Genomic DNA, 24,455 nt, shown 5'->3' with positions numbered 1-24,455 from the left:
TTCGGGTCATACGTTTGGCAGGTGACCTGCTGAGACTGGAGGCTTGGGGAGTCGATGTGTGTGTGAGGGAAGCAAGTCTCCCTCAAAGCAGCTGTGGTTGCAGCGCGAGAGTCCTAGGTGATTCTGCTAGAGGCAGGATGAATTAACGATCTTTGTCAGAATCATCCTCCCCCGGGTCCTGCCAAACCCCGGCCTCCTGCTGCTCACTGAGTTTGAGATTGCCTGGTCCCTTCCTTCCTGCGCCTCCTCCTTTGAAGGCCTATCATTGGAAGGGTGTCCTCTCCAGGTTCGCAGTGCACTTGTGTGCTGACTTTGGGGTCTTCTGTGAATTTCCACATCCACCACTCGGCCTCTCACCACCACCACACAGGCAGCCCTGGAAACAGCTTCAGGCTCGCTGGGGAAAATACGGAAGAGCTGGGAGAGGAGGTGGACAAGGAGCCCCAAGGGAAGGACATGGTGCCTACTGACGCCATCTCCTACATTGCTGGACACAGGTGTCTTCAGCTAGTGACACACCTGCGTTCCCTCTTTGGGTTTGTGGCCCCATGCCGTGCATGTGTGTGTATATACACGTGTGCTTGTCTGACCTGTGTTTGTGTGGGTCTGTGCCTGTGTGTCTGGCCCAGGGCAGACTCAGAGATGAAGGTGACAGGAGAGGAGGCGTGGAGCAACCAGAAGAGGAGGCATGAGGCGTCCCCAGACTGACGGTGGTTGGTCGACGTATCTCCGCAGTGACCCTGTCCAGGACGGGAACAAGGAAAGGATGGTGAGTGATAACTCAGGACCGTGACTCCAGAAATATGCAATTAGACCAAAAGGCAAAAACACGCTCAGCATTTCTGCCGAGTTGTTTTGTTGTGTTTGGACCGGGAAGAGGGGTGGAGGGTCTGAGGAGTCACCCAGAGCAAATCATGCGGCTTGGGGCTTTGAAACCCATGCCTGTGGACCCCTCCGTTTCTGGGGATGTGAGCCGGCCTGCGGAAATGCTGGCCATGCCTACGACAGACCCAGGATGGTGAGGAGGCTAAGGTCCCGCGGACAAGGGCTGAGACCCAAAGGAGGAAGAGGCACAGAGAGCCAGGTTCACTGGAGATTTGTTCCACACACGTGAGGAGGAGACTGGGGAAGGTACTGGGCAGGGCTGCCTAGGATCAGCCCATCAGCCAGCACCCTGCCTCCCCGAGGGTGGCACACCCTGGCACAATGCGAGACGGAATGCGAGACGTGCTGAGGGAGGATGTCTGTGCGAAAACATAGTCATCCTAGGAGAGACGGGCTGTGTGTGTGGCATGCCACCAGGCACTTCCAGCCTCCCTGGCAGTGCAGAAAGGCGAGGAAGGTGCAGGAGTAGGGTGTACGTGTGTGCCCCTCTGCAGGGTGTGCCTGTGAGGGAGGGACCAAGGAGAAAGCAAGGGTGGTGGGCTGGTTGCCTGCAGAGTCCTTGGGATTGTGAGAGACGCGTTGGCATGTCAGCTCCCTGGGGGTCAGTTCAGAGCCTGCTGTCATCCAGTTCCAGGGACTAGGCAATAGCGGTCCTTCTGAAGATGCTCCATTCCTCGGCCTTAAAGTCCTCACGTGAATTCTTTGCTTTGTCTGGGGTCTTGTCCTTGGCAATTTGTTTGTCTCCTGAGTGATTCAGAAGTTGATGGGAGATGAAGGCCAAGGAGCAGGGACGTTTTGCTGTTCATTGCAATAGCCCCTTTCTACATGTATGTATTTCAAGTTACAAAAAAATGAAGCATTAAGTTAATCAGTAGCAGTAGCCTCATTTCAAGTGCTAAACAGCCCCATGAGGTTTAAGGGTTGTAGTGCTGAGCACTGTTTGCCCAGACAGTCCCGTAATGCCATGCTTGAGGATCTGGACCTATGAGAGTGGAGAAAAGAGGTAGAAGAATACAGTTTCTAGGCAGCCTTCGAACACTAGGATGATGGAAACCATGGATAAATGTTAGTGTCTTCAGTGCTGTAGAGCAATGAGGATGCCCAAGTGCCAATCCTGGAGAAACTTCTCCATTTAAACTCGACAACTAGCACCACCATTCAGTAAGATACCAGAGGTAAAGAAAATCTGCTCATTGTGTCCATGGCTTTTCTGGGAACAAAAAGAACCTATGGAAGAACTGAGGTCACCTGGAAGATTAATACTGTGGTGATGAAGAGTCAAGGACATACACAGTGTCTGGCCTGCAGCTGGCCCAGACAGTAGCCTGGATGTTGACAGGCCTGCCTGGTTCATGGACTGGCTTAGCTAGTTCCAATATCCAGGTTTGAGTTAGGAATGAGGGCTGTTTCTAACTGCTGTGTAAGAACAAGGGTCTTACATATCTGGGTGACATACCGAGGGTTTGAGTAGTTACCTTTAAGCACCCAAGCTGGTACCAGAGGGTAAGGAAGAAATACAGTGGCAGCTGAACACACTCGTTCCTTCAGCCGTCTGGTCAGTGTGCCTGCTGTGCTCTGTGCTCTGCAGTGGTTGTGTGTACTCTCACTGTTCATCTATGAGATAAAACCCTTTTAAGTTTTCCCAGTCTGCTGATATCGAAGAAGGAAACAGGGAGACCCAGGGATGAGGGCATCAGGGTACAGCAGACAAGGACTTTTCTTCTCCGGTCAGTAATTTCTTCATAAGTGTACATCTTAAGGCCATGAAACCTCAGTTGAGCAGAGCTTAAGATGAGGATCCCGCACAGCAAAAAGGCACGGTTATAAACCATCCGAGTGCAAGTAAGCTAGAAGAGGACCAAGCTCTAGGACACAGAGAAGCTAAAGTATATTCTCAAAAAAAAAAAAAATAGTATCATGTGCAGTACTACTTGCAACACTTATAGGTATTAATTAAATCTTTTTCTTCTTGCAAACAACTCTTTATCTGATCACTCAAGAGATGAAACAAAGAATATTCACACTGGCAAGATTCAGACCCATAATCCAGACCCAAATTCTACCACCTTGCAAACTGTTATTGCAAGAGAGTAGAACTTGAATCAGATATAATGCATGCGGTAAGGCTAGATATGCTCTACATCCAACCTACAAGTGTCTCTATTTGTCTGTAAGCAGAGGACAGGAGGAAAATGGAGCAAAGCAAGCTCTGGCAAAACAACTGGATTTAATCTTATCTGATAACCCTGGATTTAAGACAAATTCCATGCTGGCGCAGTGCGGAGCCTTTTGGATTAATATGTGAACTTGCTCCTTCCAAAGGCAACTAGGTTCAGGCCTTTGCAAAAGGAAGGATACGGCACACTTGGATTAACACCTCTTTATTAAGAATTCCAACACTAAACACAGGAAGCCACAACAACAAGTTCTCCAAAGGACTTGAGGCTCAGCTTTTGCCAGAAATATAGGGAAAATGGAAACACTGAGTTGACTGAAAACTTGGAAGAGGAGCATAAAGGAATTAGCGAATGGTGTATCGTACATAAGGAACCTCCACATCTTTGCCATCCTCATTATTGCACCACAGCTCAAGCGCCAATGTTTGCACGTGGTGTCCCAGCTTTCGCTTTGATACTTGGCTCACAATTTCTGTCACCCTAGTATGAGGAATAACAGGGTCAGGTAAGTAGAAAAAGAGAAAAGGACATATAGGGGCAAATAACTAAGGAAAACAGTAAATATGAGTTGCATAGAGAGCTGCTACTTCCTAGCCCAGACAGGACCTCTTTCTCCCTGCCCAGGGAGCCCAACTCACGATTGATCCATCCGTTCTTTCAGCTTGCTGGATGGCATGTAAAGGGCGTAGAGCGTGGATACACCGTGGGACAGCATGGTGATCTCCAATTTGTGCTCTGTCTGAAGATAGTTAAAAAGGAGGGACAACCATGTCACTAGGATGGACAAAACCAGGAACCAGGGCAAGCACTACCCTACATGTAGTAAGTGAAGAAGGGGGCCTTACCTTAAAGTGGTCAAGGAACTGCTTGAGGGTCATCTCTTTACCATTAGGCTGCGGCCCCTGCACCTCAAAGCGATCCCATAGTGTCCACTCTTGGTTATAAAACTGTGGGATAAAGCACAGTAGGGTAAATCGGAGGAGAAGCCCAGGTTTTACTCTCCTCTTTCAATCACAAATATGCCAGTTTCACTTCCACAGTGCACGGGTTCAAACAATGAACACAGGATGCACAAAATTAAAGCAACCCTCCAGAATGATGAAAACTAGAGCCAGTTCTCCAAGGGTAAGATACATATACCACCTACTCATATACACATATAGTATCACTCACTGATGCGTAATACCAAAAGTTTCCATAAAAACAAGAGTTTACCTGGTGACGGGGTGGGGCAAGGGGCCCAGAGAAGCAGAAAAAGGGCAGGGCCAAGTTGATGAAGCTATTCTTATAGGACTTAAGCTGTCGGTGTCCCTGTACCACTTTGTACAACTCCAGACATACAAGGCCAACTATAGCTGCTGTGGTTGTAGCAATGGCTGGGATGATCTTCCCTGCAATCAGCTTACTCTAGGACACAGAATGTGATGAGCAGAGGTGGTTGTTATGAGAGGCTGAGGGGCCACTGAAAAGGTCGTTATGTGGCAGATTCAAATTTGGAAAGGGTTCCAGGTTAGATCCAAATTTTTAGTTACCTTTTGCCGGTCTGCGGGGGGAATGTTGTAGTTCTCTGCCCGGAGATTGGATGCAGCCACAATGAAATCCATGTGAAAGTTCGTGTCATCATCCTATTGTTGAGTGGAGACAGAGGAAGAATAGAGGAAGCAGATTAGGAACAAAAGGTTTTCAGCTAGTATGGACTGACATCTATTCTCCTCCATCACCTGCCAGTCCAGCCAAAGATGTCCAGACCACAAAATAACTGGGCCATATGGTAGGCATGTAAACCTCACAAAAGCTAAAGATGGCTCAGCCCGTCCTGTTCTCCTGCTGAGAGTCACCTCCTCCTAATCACCTTCTCAAAGTTGATGGGGTACATCTTGAACCCAGAAAGTCTCTCTGGGTTCGGCAGCATGGCCTTGAGCTCCTGTAAGCTGTTATCATCTGCAGAGAGCAGATAGTACATGTCAATCCTCAGATACATATTCGATTCCATGCCACGGTCTGAGGTGAAAGCAGGAGTCCAAAGTAAGGCAGAGAAAGTTCACACAGATAAAGGATTTAAAAAGGGAAGACACCTTGGAAAAGAGTAAAACAAAGCGGGAAAGGTAAGGCAGAAACACCCCAAAGAAAAAAGAAGTAGACAGGTGTGTGGGTCATGAAAATTGAGTACATCTAGAGACACTGAGGGAAAAAGACTGAGGCTAAGAAAGGTTTAGACAGCGATACTATTTGTAATAACGAGGGAAGCAGCCCAACTTGCTCACTGATGAATGAGTGGATGCAAAGATGTGGTCTATCCAGTCAGTGAAACATTAAGCCTCCTAAAAAAAAGGAACATTTGCAATCCTGGCAGTTTACCAGCATAAATGCACTCAGAACTACATGCTTAGCCGGAGATTGAAAGGCAAATATTGCATAAGGTACCTAAAAATCAAAATCATAGAGATGGAATATACAGTATTGTTTGCCAGAGGCAGAGGGGAAGAGGTCTGGGGTGTTACTGTTTAATGGGTATAGAGTTGAAGATTTGCAAGTTAAGTTCTAGAAATCTGCTGCACCATATAACTGTATTTAATACTACTTAAGAGTCTATTTAAAAATGATTAAGACGGTAAATCTCTTGTGTTTTTTACCACAATAAAAAAGAAAAACACAGGATGTCAATGAGGACATAAATATAAGACATTTTAAAGAAGAAAGACAGAGCCAAGTGGAGATAAGAAAGAAACCACAAAGGCAAACAGGAGACCAGGGGATAAAAGATACAGAAAGGGATATTGCCGGGAAATGCACCAATAGGAAAGAAGAGAGTAGTATGAAATGGGATAAACAGGACACATCTGAGAAGGAAGGAGGAGAATAACAGTGCAGATTGAAAAAAAAAATGTATAGGAAAGAAGACAGTAGAAAGTATCTGAAGGGGAGACAGGTAGGGAGATGCATAAAGAGAAATTTAAAGAGGAGTCGGTGAGAGTAGCTATTTCGACCGAAACTGCAAGAGATATATGAGGAGGGGAGAGATATACAAGGGAAGAAATTGAGGGATACATACAAAGAAGATAAAATGTAGACAGGGGCTTATAGATCACGAGACGGGTAGGGGAGACATGGAATTTTAAGTTGGGGGACAGTTACAGATGGGGAGATGAGGAATATCTTGAGAGAGAGGTGAGGAAAGATACCCAGCGATTAATAACAGGTTACAGATACATATCAAAGAGAAGCAGGGATGTAGATGAGGAGATCTGTCAAGACGAACCAGGGAAGAAATCAGGCAGAGAGAGACTAGTGGTAGAAATCACATCCATTTCTACCTCAGAAGAACACAAAAAGTAGTGGAGGAAAATAGAACAAAACAAAGAAAAAACACAAAAAAAGACATGGTCCACCTGAGAGAAGGAGAAGAAAGAAGTAGTGCAAGAGAGAATTTGTCTCAATCAAACCCTACTGGAAACAGAAGAAGCAAGGAAAAAGGGCACTGGATAAATCTCAGACTGGAGATGACAGAGAAGAGCCAGGGGCAAAACATCAGTGCACAGGAGGCTTGCATGGACATGGGCTGAAGTGGTGTGGTGGCTCCAGCCCAACAAATGTGCTCTCACCAGTGGAGGAACCGGTTTGCAGCGCCTGGTCAGAAACCTGGATCCTGATGCCAGACTTTGGGGTGAACTCAGGCAACTGCACAGACTGAATGAGTATGGTGATAGCAGTCCGGTCCTGAGAGCCCACCATCCCATAGGTCTGGGCAAACAGGTTGGCAGCAGCTATCACGTAGTCCAGGTGCAGGGGCTAAGAGAAAGCAAGGTAAGGAGGGGTAAGAACATCAGTACTCCCCTACAGAGGCTCAGCCTCCTTCAGCGACTTTGCACCCAACCACAGAAGACCCAGGAGAGTAGACTTACATTGTTGACATCAAAGATAAGCGGGTGTGGGCAGCGTTTAGGCCCCGACCAGAAAGGGGCTCCTGAACCTTTGAGCTAGAAAACAGAAAGATTTGGGGGAGCAGAACCTGCCACAAGAAGCCTCTCTCATAACCGTGACTCCTCATTTTCAGTCCTGGAAGGCCCAACTCACTATCCTTTGACACTCACTTTCTGCCAGATAGAGAGATATTTATGAACCTTTTATGGACAGCCAGCCACTTTGTTCTTACTGTTCAGACACTACGTCATGTCCAACTCTTTGTGACCCCATGGACTGCAGCATGCCAGGCTCCTCTGTCCATGGGAGTTTCCAGACAAGAATACTGGCATGAGTAGCCATTCCCTTCTCCAGGGGATCTTCCCGACGCAGGGATTGAAGCCAGAGTCTCCTGCACTGCAGGCAGATTCTTTACCACTGAGCCACCAGGGAAGCCCACTGGGCAGTGTACTAACAATTTACTATTAAATAGCAATTAACCTTCATAAAACTCTCATGAAATTAGGAATCACTATGCCTAATTCCATGATGAGGATACCGAGGTGAAGAGAGGAACTGCATAACTTGTTCCAAGAGAACACAGCTAGATTCTATGCCATTTACCCTGACTTTTTTCTTCTACACTTTTGACAGTCTTGACTGGTATTTCTGCAATGACACATCCTATGTCTAAGGGAAACTGATAACCAAGTATCTGACGGCTAGAGGAAAGAGTGACTGTGGATTAGAGAAGAAGGGTGGGAGTCTTTGACCTCAAAAATCACTTGCTTAATCATTCTAAGAGCTCTCAAAGCCTTGCTGAGCTTGCCACAGCGGGATTAACTGGAATGAATCATGTCAAAAGCATAGCGGAAGCCAACACAATAGTGTAAAGCAACTATCATCCATTTAAAAATAAATTTAAAAAAATTATAAAACGCTGGGGCAGACTGTTTCCGGTAAACCTGTTGACAAATGGTCCCTGCAACTGTGTTACTACCTGGTTAGGAGGAAAGTTGTGCAGCAGCTGTCTGATGCTGTTGGAGTACTGGGTATGCCAGTGGTAGTACGCCCAGGTCACACAGTCAGCCCATGATTGTGGCCGTTGCAGCACTAAGCTGCGCTGCACATCCTTCAGCACCTCCAGAGGTTGGGTGCCTGTCAGGCGCAGCGTTCGTTCCACAAACTTGGGGTCTCTATCAAGAATCAGAGGGGAAACCAATGCAGAATTACACAGTGATCCCAGGAGTAAGCTTATGTCTGTGGAAAGTCAGTCCTGACTTCCAAAGGTATAAGGCCCAAGCAACCATTAATTTATTCAGAAAGTAGACCAGGGAATTCCCTGGTGGTCCTCTAACTGTGCTTCCACCACAGAGGGTATGGATTCAATCCCTGACTGGGGAACTAAGTGTCCACGTACTACTGTGTGATTCTTGGTGTGTCCCCCAAGCCCCCTAAAAAAAAAAAAAAAAAAAAAAGTACAGTAGCTCCTAACTGTTAAGAAGTTACAGAGTGCTTTGATGGGCCAGAGACAGGGTGAGGAGGCATTTGGACCAAAGTGCTCACGTAAGGTATTGGTTGACATTTTCTGCTGGCTTCTTGAAGAGACGTTCAAACTCATCCCGAGCCCACTGCAGACAGGGCAGAAAACATTACGTGAGGTACAGGAAACGAATGAGATAACAAAAAGTTTCTGCAGGCATAAGAGAGACCATCAGGGAAATAAAGCAAACAGGAAGAGCATGGCTGCTATGGGAAAACAGGCATGAAGCCATCCCAATGGGACACCTCAAACTTTTGAAGCCCCAACCCCCATTCTATTTAAAAATCAATGATGTTAATCTGGGCAGAGATTACTACACAAGCCGAAGTTTGTGGTAAACTTATTCTGAGGTTGAACACGTTACCCTAGGTATGTCATGCCTAAATTATAAAAAAAAGTTCACCCCAACAAGGAAACATGCATTATCTCTCCACAATGATCTTCTGGGGACTTGGGAGAAATAATAACAGCACTTTGCCCCTGAGAATTAAAGAGATCAATAAATACAGTCCCAGGCACAGTGATATGAGGCATCCTGTTGGTGGAGATCCAGATTCAAATGCCAGCTCTGCCACACTTTTGTGACCTTCATGTACATCTTGACTTTTGTATCCTCCTTTCACAAGTCTGTATCACTACTGTCTATACCTCAAGGAGTGAATATCAAAGAATAAGCACACAGGTGTGTATTTAAAACTTATTTTGAATGTCACAAGGACATACCAATGTAAATGCTTTGCAAAAGTCCTGTGAGTAACTCTCAATGTAAAATTTCCATTTCACAAAGCTCTTTTATTGGCCTCTCTATATGTTAGTAGAAAGAAACAGAGTAACGGAAACATAACCTTGCATAGGTTTTACATATTGAGAGAAACAGACACATACACACCAACACATCTTTCTACCTCTCCCTCCGTCTGTCTCTGACTATAAATATATACATACACACACAGACATGGGAGGCATGGACAGGCAGAGAGACACACTGTGTACTGAGTCCATAAGTATAAACTCATCCTGAAAGGAAAAGTGACAGATTCAACTGTTTCTTCTCATTTTCTGACTAATCTCATACTTCCGACACATCCTCAAAAACTGCATTAGGAATTATTTGGGTAAAATGATGGTTATTTTGGGACCGAAAAGGAGACAGGAATTAGGGCTAGCTTCTGAGTTCCAGTTAAAGGGAGGCTTTTACATTGTCAATCTTGATGACAAATATGTTCATACATTTATATATGCACGTTACATAAACAGAATTAGTCTGACAAACAAGTTGCTAAATGTATTTTGGACAAAAAATCAGAACATCAGTCGTAAATATGTACGCAGTAGAGACAGGTTTAAATAACCAGCAGAGCTGATATTAAGAAGTTGATTTTCTTTAGCAAGAAAACTGTATTCTGTATCTAAAGAAAGACATCTTCACTTTTTAGATATACACTTCTTATGTAAAATGTTTTATATAGTATACATAATACTTTCCTGTATGTTACCAAAATAAAATTCCCATGTTAAGAAAAAGCATTCCAAAAAGTTTAGGGTACTAGGTTTAAAGTGAAGGGAGGAGATTTGAAGGGAGGGCACATTTTATATACACTGAGGCTTGCATCATTGGAATAAAAAGAGCTTGGCACTGTCTAGAGGCCTGTCTTGTTCCACCTCTTTCTACCCCCACAGCTGATCACCTGCAAAGTGTGCTCGATGGCATTCGGGAAGTTCTTCAGGGTGCAGATGGGGATGGGCTTCTCAGGAGGGTCCTGGCTGGAGCTGTATGACTCTGTCAGGAAGGGGATAACCACTTGTACATTACCCTTGGTTCCCAGTGTACCTGACTCCAGAAGTGGCTTATGGTAGTAAACACAGCGGCGGTCCATGTATATGCCTGTGGGAAAGAGTCAACAGATGAAGGGGAGGTAAACATCAGTAGAGGAGAAGATGACACTCCCTCCCGAAAACACAAACACGGCTCTGGCCTTGTTCTCACCCATCCAGCGCACTTACGGGCGTCCACATTGTCCAGGGCATTGGCCACACCATCCAGGTTTTGGAAGAAGTCATCATCATATACATGCTCTGTCTCAGGGCCCACACGGTTCTGATGGCTTATAATCCGGATGTGTGGATTTATCTGGCTCACAGCTGCAGCGGCTGTATCAGACTTCAATTTCTGGTTAGGGGCAGGGGAAACAGAATTGTCATGTATAAAATCACCCAACACACCTGTGCAGACCTCTTCTGAAAACTGATTAAGTAATGATGCTCAAGACCAACACTGTTAGTTCAGGGGGCCCTGTGGCATATGACAAGTGCCACAGACCTGAGGCTGAAACAAATTGGGAACAGGGCTGAAAAAGAAAATAGTAATACGATAGGAGACAATGGGTCGAGCCCCTGTTTCTTCTATCTACCCAATATGCATTGTTATTTTTAGTTGCCAGCACCCAGAATGCACATGGTGTGCATTCACTGCGAGAAAACCAAGATCCTCTGGTTTACCGAAAGCACAATCCTCTGAAACCCCGTGTCAGCGCAAGTTCGTGGTCTGTTCAAAACCTTCTATCGGTTCCCACTTTCAACTAAGGATAAGATGAGGTGGCCCCTATTACTTTTACGAGTTTCTTTATTCCCATGATCTCCCACTGTCTCTGTCTCTCAACCACAGAAACAATATTTCAACCTTGAGATTTTCCTCATGCTGCTATCTTTATGTGGTATACTCTTTCCTGAGATTTCTTCCACTTCACCTGTATTATCTTTAATTCTCTGTGGAAATGCCACCTTTCCAATGAGAACTTTCTTTACCACACTGCAAACTATCCTCTCATGGTACTTGTTCTTTATCTTGCTTTTCATCCTTAGCCCAAAACATTATTTTTCACCCCATGTTTGAACTATACATTGTGCTATTGTTATTTATCCACTCTAGCACTTGGCAAAAGCAGAGCTCTTAGAAAGGTTTTTTTAATGTGATGCAAAGCCATCAAGATTCCCTACATTAGACATTTAAACAGAGAAATGTTTAAATTATATAAGTCTGTTTAAAAATCAGATAATTCCATTACATAACACAAATGTTAAGAAAAACATTGCAACATGAAACTTTAATATTAGACAGGAATCAACTGTATTAACAGTTTTGCAAATTTGTCTTAAGCTGTTTTAGAAGACAGATGAATTTTCACGAGTACTGCAGTCAATGCATTGTATATGTTGCTTAAAAGAACATAAGGGGTATTCAGCCTTGCCAAAAAAAGTTCCAGTAACAGTTTTCAGGTGATATTTAAAAAAATACATAAAAGTAGACAAGTGTTTACAAATGTAGTTGCAAGGTGAAATGTGGAATCCATAGCAACATCCACTGGTTTTCACTGCATTTTGAAAGGATCTCCTTTAATGCACAATTCTGTACCATCATACATTGATCTAGTCATGTGGAAAACACTGTGTCCTTTTCAGACAGCTTTCAAAAGCAGAGAGGAAGGTTCCCCATCCCACTGGTGAGATGAGAATAAGAAGAAAATAATATCCCCGTAAGTCTTAAAACAGCTGTGGACTTGAGGAAAGAGCGCTGTCTACCTCCACCGAACTTTGAGACTCTCTCAATGTTATGTCATCACATCAGAGAAGAGCAGAAACTTCTCTACTTTCTTATATATCTCAACTATCAAAGTAGAGCCTAGCACCTGCATGATAAAATGAAAGGCAGACACCGAGCAGGCAAAAAATAACCCTGACTTTAACAAAAGACTTTCCTCTATAACCTAGCTTCTGTAATCTCACATAAGCAGTAACTAAAAATCAAAGGAAAAAAAGAGTAGGGAGAGATGTAAAATGGCAAATGCAAGATATAAGTACTCAGTGAATACCTGCTGAAAAACTGAACTGTAGAGAAAAATTAAGGGAAGAGCTGAAGGAAAGGGGGAAACACAAAAGACCTAAGTCAGTATGATGGATAACAAGAAAAAGGAGAAAAACTCAACAACTTAACCCTGTCCATCTCACTCACCGTGACATCCCAAGGACGGAACAGAAACTGTCGGTTCAGATTTGACTTCTCAACGACGTCCATGTCTGTAACTGTGATTGACCCACCATCCCCACAGCCGAGGCCAATCATGGCAAAGTTCTTGAGCAGCTCACAGCCAATGCCCCCTGCACCCACCTGAAAGGCAGTCAAGAAGAGAGAGAGGTAATGGTTAGGGGGCCTTGGGTAACAAAGCCACCCCTCAGTCCTTATTCTTCCTGGAGACTGTAAGAGAGGTTGGTTAACAGAATCTAAGACTGCATATTTAAGGCCCAGGAGCATAAAAATGCATGCTCATCAGGAAAAAGGCAGAAGACCAGGAATCAAGGACATGGTATGAAAACAAAACAAAACAAAACAAAACAAAAACACAACAACAGTAAACAGAAGAGATGATAGTACAATCAAACACCCTCCCTTCTAAGGCAAGGGGAGACTCCAGAAGAGGTGGCCAGAGCTAGAATAAATAAAAGTAGCTTTTGCCCAACAGGCATTCTCACCAAGAAGTATCTCTGCTTTCCCAGCTTCTCTTGCAGGCTGGAGCCAAATACAGCCACTTGCCCATCGTAACGGTTCTGGCACTGCGTCATGTGAAGGGAGGAGAGGATTAGAGAAAAGGTCCATTAGAGAGGACAAAAGTAATACCTTCTCTGTGGGCCCCCATCACGTACTGGAAGGCATTTGTCCTCTGTGAGAGCCTCTTGGTCCTCAGGGAGACACTCAAGGGCATCAAAGTACAGCCACTGCATAATAGGCATGAACTTTCCAGAGCAGGCCTGAAGAGGAGGTAAGAAAGGGGAAGTGATCCCTGGCTAATCATAGCCTGACAGCAAGTAGCAGAGTCAGGAAGAAACCTGGCCCACTCCCACCACACCTACCTTCATAACCTCCTGAGCAGCCAGGCCCCCAATGAAGGCGTTCATGGGTGCTAGATCCCCAGCAGCCACGTAAGCCAGCTTCCTGATGAGGTCTTCACGCAAACTGTCTTGCTGCACTGCTGGCGGGGCTTGAGCACTCACAGCCTCTGCTAGGACCACCAGTTCTGTTGCATCCTCCTGGTAGGACACAAGAAACAAAGGCTCAGTCATGCCACTGTGGGGAGAGGGAGAAAAAGTAAAGAGATGGAAGAAGTAATGGCGGAGCTTTGGTGCAAGGACCCAGGCTGGCTTGATCACCCACCTACCTCACTGTGGGGCCGAGGGGGCCGGCCATGCCGAGCACAGAACTGGTGCAAGGCCTGGAAACCAATGTGCAGTTGAGCAGAGCGAGAATACTCGGCAATATCTGTTATCACAAAGTCTGGCTCTGCCAGTGAGTTGAGCAAGGATTTCTGGTGGAGAACAGAGAATAGCACATCAGAACTAGAAAAGCAAAATGAAACAAAAGAAAACATACCTGGAACCCTACAGTATACCCTCCCATACATACTCACAAAGCTTATCTTCTTAGGTATTTTGACCTGACTGACAATGCCTCCACGGATATAATCAGAGAAATTTGAAGTATCACAGATACTAAAGGTGTAGGGACCTAGAGGATAAAAAGCATGAAGGCTTATCTGTCAATTCACACCATCCCAAGATCAACAGGTCTATCAAAACCAGAATGGCAAAACCTCCCACTCTCACTCTTCGCCACCTACCTCTACCTTGGATTGGAAATGGGATTAGCAGATGCAAACTATTATACCCAGGAGAGATAAACCATATTCAATACCCTGTGATAAACTATAATGGAAAGAAAGAAAGAAAAGAAAGGGAAGTCGCTCAGTCGTGTCCGACTCTTTGCGACCCCGTGGACTGTAGCCCACCAGGCTTCTCCGTCTGTGGGATTCTCCAGGCAAGAATACTGGAGTGGTTTGCCATTTCCTTCTCCAGGGGATCTTCCCTGACCCAGGGATCGAACCCGGGTCTCCTACATTGGAGGCAGACGCTTTAACCTCTGAGCCACCAGGGAAGCACTATAATGGAAAAGAATACATAAAAGAATATATATACAACTAAATCACTTTCCTATAAAACAGAAACCAACACAAAAGATGCTAAGTCAACTGCACTTCAATTAAAAATACTTTCATTAAAAACTAACAAACAAAAAACTCCACAATCCTGACTTCTTCAATACCATAGCTACTCGATGTCTAAATTGTCACTCTGAAGAAAAAGCAGCGAGCTCTTACAGGATCCAACATCAACGAGATAAGCTCAAAACTTATGAAAACAAGAAAATGTAGCTTGACAACTCTAAAATCCACAATTATGTTGCTTCCATCAAAAATTTCCAGATTATGGGTCTCTGGCTTTAGTTTTCATCAAGTCTGTAAACTGTGAAGCATTATATCTTTAAAAAACATTTTTCTGCTCATGCCTTTGTTGGGATTCATTAAATTCCATGTATTTTTTTTCACTTGAAGCAGCTTGTGTTTTTTTCTATCTTCCAAATCACTCTTTACTTAATTTATGATTACTGAGAACTCCACTGACGTATGAAATGTTTTTATGACTTGACAGGGGTTGTTGTTGTAAAGAACCTGCCTGCTAATGCAGAAGATGTTAAAAGAGTTCCAGGTTGGATCCCTGGGTTGGGAAGATCCCCTGGAGAAGGAAAGGCTATCCCACTCCAGTGTTCTTGCCTGCAGAATCCCATGGACAAAGGAACCTGGCAGACTATGGTCTGTAGCGAGGCAAAGACTTGGACACAACTTCAGTGACTTAGCGTGCATGCATGCATGCGTGTGTGCACTGACTTTATATACTTGGTATGTTTGCCAAATTAACACACAAGAAACAAGTAGTAGATTTGACACGGTAGGAGAAATTATCCGCAATACAACAAAGAGGGGGGTAGAAAAACCAAAAAAGTAATGTGGCTTAAAATACGTGCAATTGGAGATCTGCAACAAGATGATGGAGTGGGGAGTGAGCTGAGAAAGTAGTATTTTGACCAAGGAAACAGGGGTGGGGAGGACACAGAAATTTTCCAAATCTGATAAAGCTATGAACTCAGAGTTAATATAAATTTGATAAATCACAAAGGAAACATGGAGAAAATTACACAAAGGTCTATCATAAGTGCAAAATTACATTCAGGTGTATCATAATCAATACATTGCTGAAGATCAGTGACAGAAAATATAAGCACATTAAAGACAAAGGAACAACGAAAAGAACAGGAGACTTTGCAGGGAAAACAGGCAAGAAAGAACAGAACCACATTTTTAGAATGCTACACTCTGCAAAAAATTGTTTTTCAAAATCAAGCATTCTGAAAGAAAGACAATTTCAAACATCAAAAAGCAAGAAGAGTCACCACTAAAATACAACATAAGATAAAGCGCTTGGGCGGAAGCAAAACGACACTGGATGCACATGTAAACCTAGAGAACATGTAACTGTCAAACAGAATCAAATAATTTTAATTTGAGCATTATAAAATAAAAATGCTCTTCGAGCTTTTTCATGCTTGAAGAACTTTATGACATGTATGAAATTGCAAATATTTTGTTGTGTGTGTGCAGTGATGAAGTATTACTTGGAAAAGTCAATGCAGAACTTACTTTTATACAGTCTGAAAGTTAAAGAAAAAAAAAAAGAGAGGTGCAATCAATGAGCCAGATGGAATCAAACGCTAGTGGTATTAATCTATTCTGCTTCTAGGTTCAGTTCACAGTTCTCAACTAAGGCTACTTGGATACCTGTATTATAAATCCCAGGTGAGAGATTAGAGACTTATCTCCCCTTGGCGTGTGGTATATATAATTCAGCACACGTCTGTATGACCACAGGGACAATTCTCCTTTTGCTCTAGGTAATCACTTCTTGACCCCAGGCTTAGCATACCCAGCACTTTGATCTCTAGTGGACAGATGCCGTTGAGTTCATTCATGCCCTGAATTTCTGTAAAGGAGACAAAGTCACCGCTCTCAAATCCATGTCGGGCTTCATCCAGGCAAGTGACAACACCAGGGTTGCCCTGGTTGGAAGAGAAGTAAAGAAAACCTCATATGTAGATCAGGGTACCAGGAGCATACACAAGGACCACGGCTACAAACATACCATCCTGGGGCCAGACTCCATACCTTGGTAACCATAGAAACCATAGCACTGAGAGGCTGTTCCCCATTGGAATCTGTGAGGATCATTTCCTCTCCAAAGTCACAGAACAATTGCCTGTAAAAGGAGAAAACAAGACTGAGACCAGGAACCTGGGTATTGAGGCATCATGCTGGTAATCAGACAGTGCTTACGCTGTATGGGCAGAGGTGGACATGCAGACCTGCACACCTGGTTTCCTTAAGAGAATCATTAGGGCACTGAGAGCCAGAGGGTTTGGGCCTGGGCTAGGAAGGAGTTAGGATAAAGGGAGAAGCAGGCACTCACCCAAAAAGACCTCGAGTGTCTGCTACCACCAGCTTGATTCCGTGTCTGTGACAGAACTCACCCACCTGCAGCTGGTCCTCCAAAGGAGAGTTGGTAAGGACCACCACCTGTAACAAGAAAGAAGCTCACTGCAAAAAGGACTGGCACTGAGGAAGGGGAGTAAGAAAATAAAGGAGAAAGGCAGGTCAGGAACTGCCAGATGTTCAGGGCTCAGGCTTACTAGTTCTGACCTGTTCTACAAATATAAAATACACGTATCACACTCAGTGAGGGCGAAATCTCAAGATGAATATGAATTCCCAGACTATGACAAGAAAAGTAAAGAGGTAGTAGTGGGACAGAATGTGAAGACCAACTAATTCACTTTTTTGAAAAGCAAACACCCACTCCTACCTTCCTACAACCATGCGTGCCCTTTTACATACTCTGTAAAAGTTGGCATTTCACCCCCAATCCTACGCTTTCATTAGTTTCCATTTTCAGACTAAACAAAATAGGACAAAGCTAACCCTGTTCAGCAATGATGTGGAAAGAATCATTGTCCAAATGTTCCTCCCTAATCACAAGGGTACGTTTCTACCACTACAACAAGGGTAGATGGGTACCCAGTACCCAAGTTCTCTGGGAAACCCCAGGCAGTGTATCAGCACCCACAGGCCCAATCCATTGAAAAAAAAAATAGTGAACAAACTAGAAAATGGATCTGAGAAAAGTGAGGCAGGTTGATGCTGCAGATACCTGGAAATCACTAAGGAAGTCTTCAACAAGGGCCCCAGAGTAGGTGCTGACTAGCACATAGCGGTTGAGTTCAGCAAGGCGGGACTGTGAGGCTTCAGCCCGGTTCTTACCAATGTCCTCCTCTCGCAGGCAGAACTAGAAGAAGGTACAGAAAGGAACAAAGTGAAGTGAATGCAGAGATCAAGCAGTTAGGTGCCTGTGCAAGGAAAGGGAGTCAGGAAGGGGTACCTGGGACGAGAGGTCAGCCCACTGAGCAGTGCCCTGATCATGCAGGGTGACAGCTTTGACACCACCGAGGATGATATTCTTGGCAATCTCCACCCCTAGGCCCCGAAGGCCTGATACCAGCACACTGGATGCTTGGAGATGCTTCATAGCCTCGTGGCCGAGGACATATCTGCCAGGTTTGAAGAAGACTCTGGGTCAGGGCTTGGCCCACCCTCCTTTGTCTTCTATGTCCCTCTGCTGCTTCATATACCCAGGTTTAGGCACACTTACAACTGTCGAGAGTAAAGACCCTCATCTATGTCTGTTTCACTGCACTTCTTTGGCATTTCCTAGGAATGGAGGGAAAAAAAGTTTCAGCAAGATAAAATAAGGGCTTAAATAACAGAGATACTGCTACTCAACCACCAACTACAACACCATCCCACCTCCAAGATTTATGTTAGAGACACTGGCTGATCCTGATGGCTCTGTGGACATCACAGAACAAGCAGAGGAGAAATCAGGACTTGGTTTTGAATCAGGTCCAGACATGCATTGTTTCGACAGTGGCAAGCTGGGCATCTTTAGAAAAAGGGTCAGAGATGAGCCAGATGTTGGCAGACTTTTCTTTTTGTTAATGGTAACTCTAAGGGAGAGAAGGGGTTTAGTACTAATAATCTCATTTTAAGAAAAGAAGAATGAAAACATGCTAGGTACTAAAGCCACTGAGAGGAAGGAAACAGAAAGCCGAGCTCAGACAGCTGACATTCCCTAGGAAGAGAAAAGAGTTTCAGGAAGTAACAGACTGAAGACTCAGGACCACACCCCGGCTAGATCACAACGTCTGCCTGGGTTTCAGGCAGGCTGAATAGATGCTGAGCAGGGGATGCAGGCTGATGTAAGGCTGTTGGAGTAGGGGATATGATAATGCTCTATGGGCCAATGAGACCACAAGTGAAGACTTGCAGCTTCTGAATGAGGATGCTGGGGGCCTCCCAAGGCCCTCAGGGTGTAGTATAAGGTAAGATGTGGAGTAACAGGATTTTTTAAAAAGCTAGAAAATTAGCTATTTTTCGAATGCACAGATAGAGCACCAGCAAGACTGGGAAGATGATCCTCTACCAGGGATGATTAGGACCAAAATCTGCAAGGGTGTTATCAGATGCTGCCACAGAAATGGGGGGAATTGGGGAAGAACTGGGGAAGGATGTCTGAAGGAGTATATATCCAAAGAATTTCTGCCTGGTGTCTTATCTCTTAGGGGGTTCTGAGGGATGATACCTGGGATTATTTGAAAAGAACTGTGCCACAATGAAAAACCTGGGTATTCTCCAACAGCAGATAATGGCTTAGGAGTAAAGCATATTAGTGAACAACAATATTGGATTCAGAGGTGTTTCCTTATGGAAATGCTAAAGTGGAGTTTGTGGAGCTGGGCCGCTAAGCAGAAATCTTGGCCTTAGGAACATTGCTTAAAGGAGATGTAGAAATGAAAGGTCTTTAAACTGACATGCTAAAAAAAGATTGTATTTTAACTGGAAATACTGGGTCCAGAGTGATCTCTGTGATAAGAGATTACAATGAAGGTGAGCTGTGTGGACGGGGTCTCTCAGCAGGGGTTAGTTAGGGTCAGTAGTATTCACTGGTCTTGTACTTTGTTTTAATCTCTGCAAGGTTGCTAGGAGGAGAAAACGAGTGAGTGAAATGGTGTGTCAGCAAAGATGTTCGAGAAAAGTCTCTTTGAGGGAACTGAAGGGTAAACACACCGGGCCCAGGCTTGGGTTCCTCCTGGAAGCTGTGAAGGTACTAATTTTGATTTAAGGTCTTCATAGGAATATATGCCTAGCAATTCTGAGCCTGGTGCTGTAAGATACTAGGCAGTGAGATTTTTGACTAGACATGTGGACCTGAGCCTCTAAAGGCAGAAATCGGGGCCTCTGGAGCCCTGAGGTGCGATTTTGGAACCCAAGGGAAGAAAGGGTAACATCCACCCTGCACTTGGCTGTTATGCCCTTGCACCAGCACTTACACGGCCCCTTAAACTCAGTTTAGGGTATCCCAGTTCAGTTCGGGAGAAGGCAATGGCACCCCACTCCAGTACTCTTGCCTGGAAAATCCCATGGACAGAAGAGCCTGCTGGGCTGCAGTCCAGTGGGGTCGCGAAGAGTCGGACACGACTGAGCGACTTCACTTTCACTTTTCACTTTCATGCATTGGAGAAGGAAATGGCGACCCACTCCAGTGTTCTTGCCTAGAGAATCCCACGGACGGCGGAGCCTGGTGGGCTGCCGTCTATGGGGTCGCACAGAGTCGGACACGACTGAAGCGACGCAGCAGCAGCAGTTCAGTCCGGTCGCTCAGTCGTGTCCGACTCCTTCCTACCCCATCAACCGCAGCACGCCACGCCTCCCTGTCCATCACCAACTCCCGGAGTCCACCCGAAGCCATTTCCACTGAGTCGGTGATGCCATCCAACCACCTCATCCTCTGTCGTCCCCTTCTTCTCCTGAATCCCAAGAGCTCCCCAAAACCCTTCCGAAAAAAGCTGGCTAAAAATCGCTGCCCGAAAGTGCTACCAGAGGAGAGCAGCAGACAAAAGCCATCTGTTACCAATGCCAGCTCGCCACGTGGCTCCGCCGGCTACTCCACGTGTAGCAGAAGCCAAACCCAGCCAAAGCACTCTTTTTACTCTTCCTTCCCCGCCGACTAACTAACAGATAGTTGCTGCAGCCTCAGCCTTACCTGCTCTCCCTGCTGCCCCTTTCACTGATACACCTTTTTACCTCCAACGCAGAGACAAAATGGTGGCCACTAGGCTTATCGCGGAAAGCTTGCTCTTCCTCTCTGTCTCGCCAACTGGTGAATCACGGCTGACGTCAGCCGCATTAGACACGTCATTACGTATGCTGCAGGAAAGGGGAAGATAGCTCCCTCTGGTGGCTGCATGCACTAGTGTTGATAGCTCAGTCGTTTCCTCCTCTTTGTGACTCCAGAGCTTGTAGTCCCACAGGCTGCTCTGTCCATGGAATTCTCCTGGAAATAATATTGGAGTGGTTTGCCATTTTAAAATTGGTACAAGGTAAAATACAATAGTTACATCGTTTTTGTGGGCTTCCTTCGTAGTTCAGTGGTAAAGTGTTGGCCTATCAAAGCAAGAAATAGAGAAAGTTCAGGAACCCGGGAGTTCAGTGTATTTGGGTGGAAACAGAAATCTTAAAGAAGTAACCTTTCCCATAGCTGCTTTTCTTCTTCTTCTTCTTCTTCTTCTTCTTCTTCTTCTTCTAGCAACACATACTTTCAGTTCAGTTCATTCCCAGTCGTGTTAGGCTCCTTGATACCCTGTGGACTGCAGCATGCCAGGCTTCCCTGTCCATCAGCAACTCCCCCAGTTCTGGCAAACTTATGGCCATCCAGTCAGTGATGCCATACAACCATCTCATCCTCTATCCTCCTCTTTGTCTCCTGCCTTCAGTCTTTCCCAACATCACGGTCTTTTCCAATGAGGCAGTTGTTAACTCAGGTGGCCAAAGTATTGGAGATTAAGCTTCAACATCAGTTCTTCGAATGAAAATTCAGGACTGATTTCCTTCAGGATTGACTGGTTTGAGCTCCTTGCAGTCCAAGGAACTCTCAAGAGTCTTCTTCAACACCGCAGTTTAAAAGCATCAATTCTTGGATTCTCAGCTTTCTCTGGTCTAGTGCTCACATCTGTTCATGACTACCGGAGAAACCGTAGTTCTGAGTAGACCTTCCTCCCCAAATAATGTCTCCTTTTAATATGCTGTCTAGGTTGGTCATAGCTGTTCTTCCAAAGAGCACGTGTATTTTAATTTCATGGTTGCAGTCACCATCTGCAGTGATTTTGGAGTCCAAGAAGATAAAGTCTCCCACTGTACCTCTTGTTTCCCCAACTATTTGTCAAGAAGAGATGAGACTGGGTGTCATGATCTTAATTTGTTGTGTTGAGTTTTAAGCCAGCTTTTTTCAGTCTCTTCTTTCACTCTCATCAGGAGGCTCTTCAGTTCCTCTTCACTTTCTGCCATAAGGATGATGCCATCTGCATACCTAGGTTGTTGAAATTTCTCATGGCCATCTTGACTCTAGCATGTGCATCATCCAGCCTGGCTTTTCCGTGATGTACTCGGCGTGAAGGTTAAATAAGCAGGGTGACAATATACAGCTCTGACGTTCTCCTTTCCCACTTTGGAACCAGTCCACTGTTTCATGTCCAGTTGTAAGTGTTGCACCCTGACCTGCACGCAGATTTCTCAGGAGGCAGGTACAGTGGACTAGTATTTCCATCCCTGTAAGAATTTTCCACAGTTTGTCATGATCTGCACAATCAAAAGCTTTGAGATAGGCAATAAAGCAGAAATAGATGATTTCTGAGACTCTCTTTCTTTGTGTATGATCCAACGGATGGTGGTGATTGATCTCTTGTTCCTCTGCCTTTTTAAATATCCAGCTTGAATATCTGGAAGTCTTGGTCTCCATACTGTTGAAGGCTGGCTTGGAGATTTTTGAGCAGTACTTTGCTAGTGTGTGAGGTGAGTGCAATTGTGCAGTAGTTTCAACATTCTTTGGCATTGCCTTTCTTTGAGATTGGAATGAAAACTGACCTTTTGCAGTCCTCTGCTGAGTTTTCCAAATTTTCTGGCATATTGAGTACAGTATTATTACAGCATCATAGCCAGGATTTGAAATAGCTCAGCTGGGGAATTCCATTGCCTCCACTAGCTTTGCTCATAGTGATGCTTCTTAAGGCTCACTTGACTTCACACTCCAGGATGTCTGGCTCTAAGTGAGTGATCACACCCTCGTGGTTATCTGGGCCATTAAGATCTTTTTTGTGTAGTTTTTCTGCATATTCTTGCCATCTCTCCTTAATATCTTCTGATTCTGTTAGGTCCAAACCACTTCTGTCTTTTTTTTGTGCCCAACTTTGCATGAAATCTCCCCTTGGCATCTCTAGTTTTCCTGAAGAGACCACTAGTCTTTCCCATAGGAAAGACCTGGCGTGTGGGTCTCTGGCACCCCAGCGGCATTAGGGCACTGAGTGAAGACTTGTTACTGAAGGTCATCCAGAGGACCCAACACATGGTGGCTACTAGTCGACACTACCCACAGTGCTTCTCCATAAATGTGGGCTACCACAAGGACAGTGAGCTTCTCAGCTTCCCTTGAATTTGATCTGGGATGTGAGTGAAACTGTCTCCTGAATTGTCTTCTTGATTTTCTGCTGTGTATTGGATTCTTTATCAATGACCATGCCTAGGACATTGCTTAAGGGCAGTACTATTCTCTCAAGAGGGCAGAGTAGAAGGACCTATACTCATCTTCTCCTGTGAGAACTCCAAAATAACAACTCTGCTGAATAACCATCGGAGGAGAATGTTGGATCCCATCAAAAATAGATACCACACATCCAAGGGCAAAAGACACGCCCCAGCAAGTTGGTAGGGGGGACAGAATTGCCTTTAGAATCAAATCCCATGCCCACTAGAGATGCTCAGAGGGTTCAAACAAACTTTGTGTGCACCAAAAGCCAGAGACCCCACAGAGAATGAGCCAGTCCTGACTTTGAGTGTTTGAGGGCCTCCTTTTAGGACTGGATCAGCAGTGGCCTGCTGCGGGGGCAGGGGCTCTGGGTGCAGCAGACCAGGTTCACGGAACATGTAGCATAAGCCCTCTTGGAGGAGGTATCCATTATCCCCCATTGAGTCACTGAGCAGATGACCCATAAACTGAAGAACAAGTATACCAAAGAAATTATCACACTGTTAAGAAAGTTCTAGGACCCATAACAGATTTCCCTACCTGGAGATCTGACAAAGGAACTGAGAAACCCTTTGACTTTGGAGGCCAGTGGAAGTTGATTACAGATCTTCCACAGGACTGGGGAAATAGACTCTTGGAGGGCACAAACAAAACACTGTGTGCACTGGGAGCCAGGGGAAAGGAACAGTGTCCCCACAAGAGACTGAGCTGCATTCCCCTGTGAGTGTCCTGGAGTCTCTGGTGGAGGCGTGGGTGAACAGTGTCCTCCTGAATGGTCAGGGGCACTGAATACAAGAGTGCCGGCAAAAGCCCTTTTGAAGGAGGATGCTATCTTCTTTACCCCTACCACAGTTTGGATAACAGCTCTGCTCATCAACAGAAAATTGGATTAAAGGTTTACTGAGCCTGACCCACCCAACAGGACAAGACCCAGTTTCCCCCAAAGTCAGTATCTCCCATCAAGAAGCTTTCATAAGCTTCTTATCCTTCACCATCAGAGGGCAGACAGAATTAAAACCATAATCACAGCATACTAACCAAACTGATTACGTGGACCACAGCCTTGTGCAACTAATGAAACTATGAGCCATGCCGTCTGTGTAGGGCCATCCAAGATAGTCGGGTCTCGGTGGAGAGTTCTGAAAAAATGTGGCCCACTGGAGAAGGGAAGGACAAACCACTTCAGCATTCTTGCCTTGAGAACCCCATGAACAGTATGAAAAGGCAAAAACGTGGGATACTGAAAGAATAACTCCCCAGGTCATAGGGTGACCAATATGCTACTGGAAAAGAGTGGAGCAATACATCCAGAAAGAACGAAG

The 24,455-nt window shown here is 45.1% G+C and overlaps 1 protein-coding gene and 1 non-coding gene across 28 annotated transcripts; both read right to left on the bottom strand.

Annotated features, from left to right (window-relative positions):
• Window positions 1-3,250: 3,250 nt before the first annotated feature.
• Window positions 3,251-20,722, bottom strand: LOC145537646 (ubiquitin-like modifier-activating enzyme 1). Of its 27 annotated transcripts, none has more exons than XM_081568478.1 (26): window positions 20,599-20,722; window positions 19,964-20,148; window positions 18,148-18,206; window positions 17,878-18,046; window positions 17,650-17,784; window positions 16,912-17,018; window positions 16,611-16,701; window positions 16,372-16,504; window positions 13,965-14,062; window positions 13,716-13,862; window positions 13,411-13,587; window positions 13,204-13,308; window positions 13,033-13,113; window positions 12,515-12,670; window positions 10,510-10,675; window positions 10,194-10,390; window positions 8,529-8,593; window positions 7,960-8,158; window positions 6,965-7,039; window positions 6,665-6,851; window positions 4,915-5,003; window positions 4,595-4,687; window positions 4,278-4,469; window positions 3,908-4,009; window positions 3,701-3,801; window positions 3,251-3,542 (listed from the first exon to the last, which is right to left on the bottom strand). In XM_081568478.1, exons 3-26 carry the CDS (start codon window positions 18,201-18,203, stop codon window positions 3,407-3,409), a joined length of 3,057 nt encoding a protein of 1,018 aa, XP_081424604.1. In that variant the 5' UTR covers window positions 18,204-18,206; window positions 19,964-20,148; window positions 20,599-20,722; the 3' UTR covers window positions 3,251-3,406. The 27 variants fall into 27 exon arrangements, with proteins under 27 accessions (XP_081424604.1, XP_081424610.1, XP_081424621.1 ...); XM_081568484.1 differs by having other exon boundaries at window positions 7,963-8,158; XM_081568495.1 differs by lacking the exon at window positions 4,278-4,469 and having other exon boundaries at window positions 7,963-8,158.
• TRNAW-CCA (transfer RNA tryptophan (anticodon CCA)) lies at window positions 14,416-14,488 on the bottom strand. The gene has a single exon. It is a non-coding gene; the product is annotated as a tRNA-Trp (tRNA).
• Window positions 20,723-24,455: the final 3,733 nt, after the last annotated feature.

The sequence above is a fragment of the Giraffa tippelskirchi genome, chromosome Y, assembly GCF_054371585.1.
Source record: "Giraffa tippelskirchi isolate mGirTip1 chromosome Y, T2T-mGirTip1v1.2.pri, whole genome shotgun sequence".
NCBI classification, from domain to species: domain Eukaryota; kingdom Metazoa; phylum Chordata; class Mammalia; order Artiodactyla; family Giraffidae; genus Giraffa; species Giraffa tippelskirchi.
This window is presented reverse-complemented; position numbering and strand designations above follow the sequence as displayed.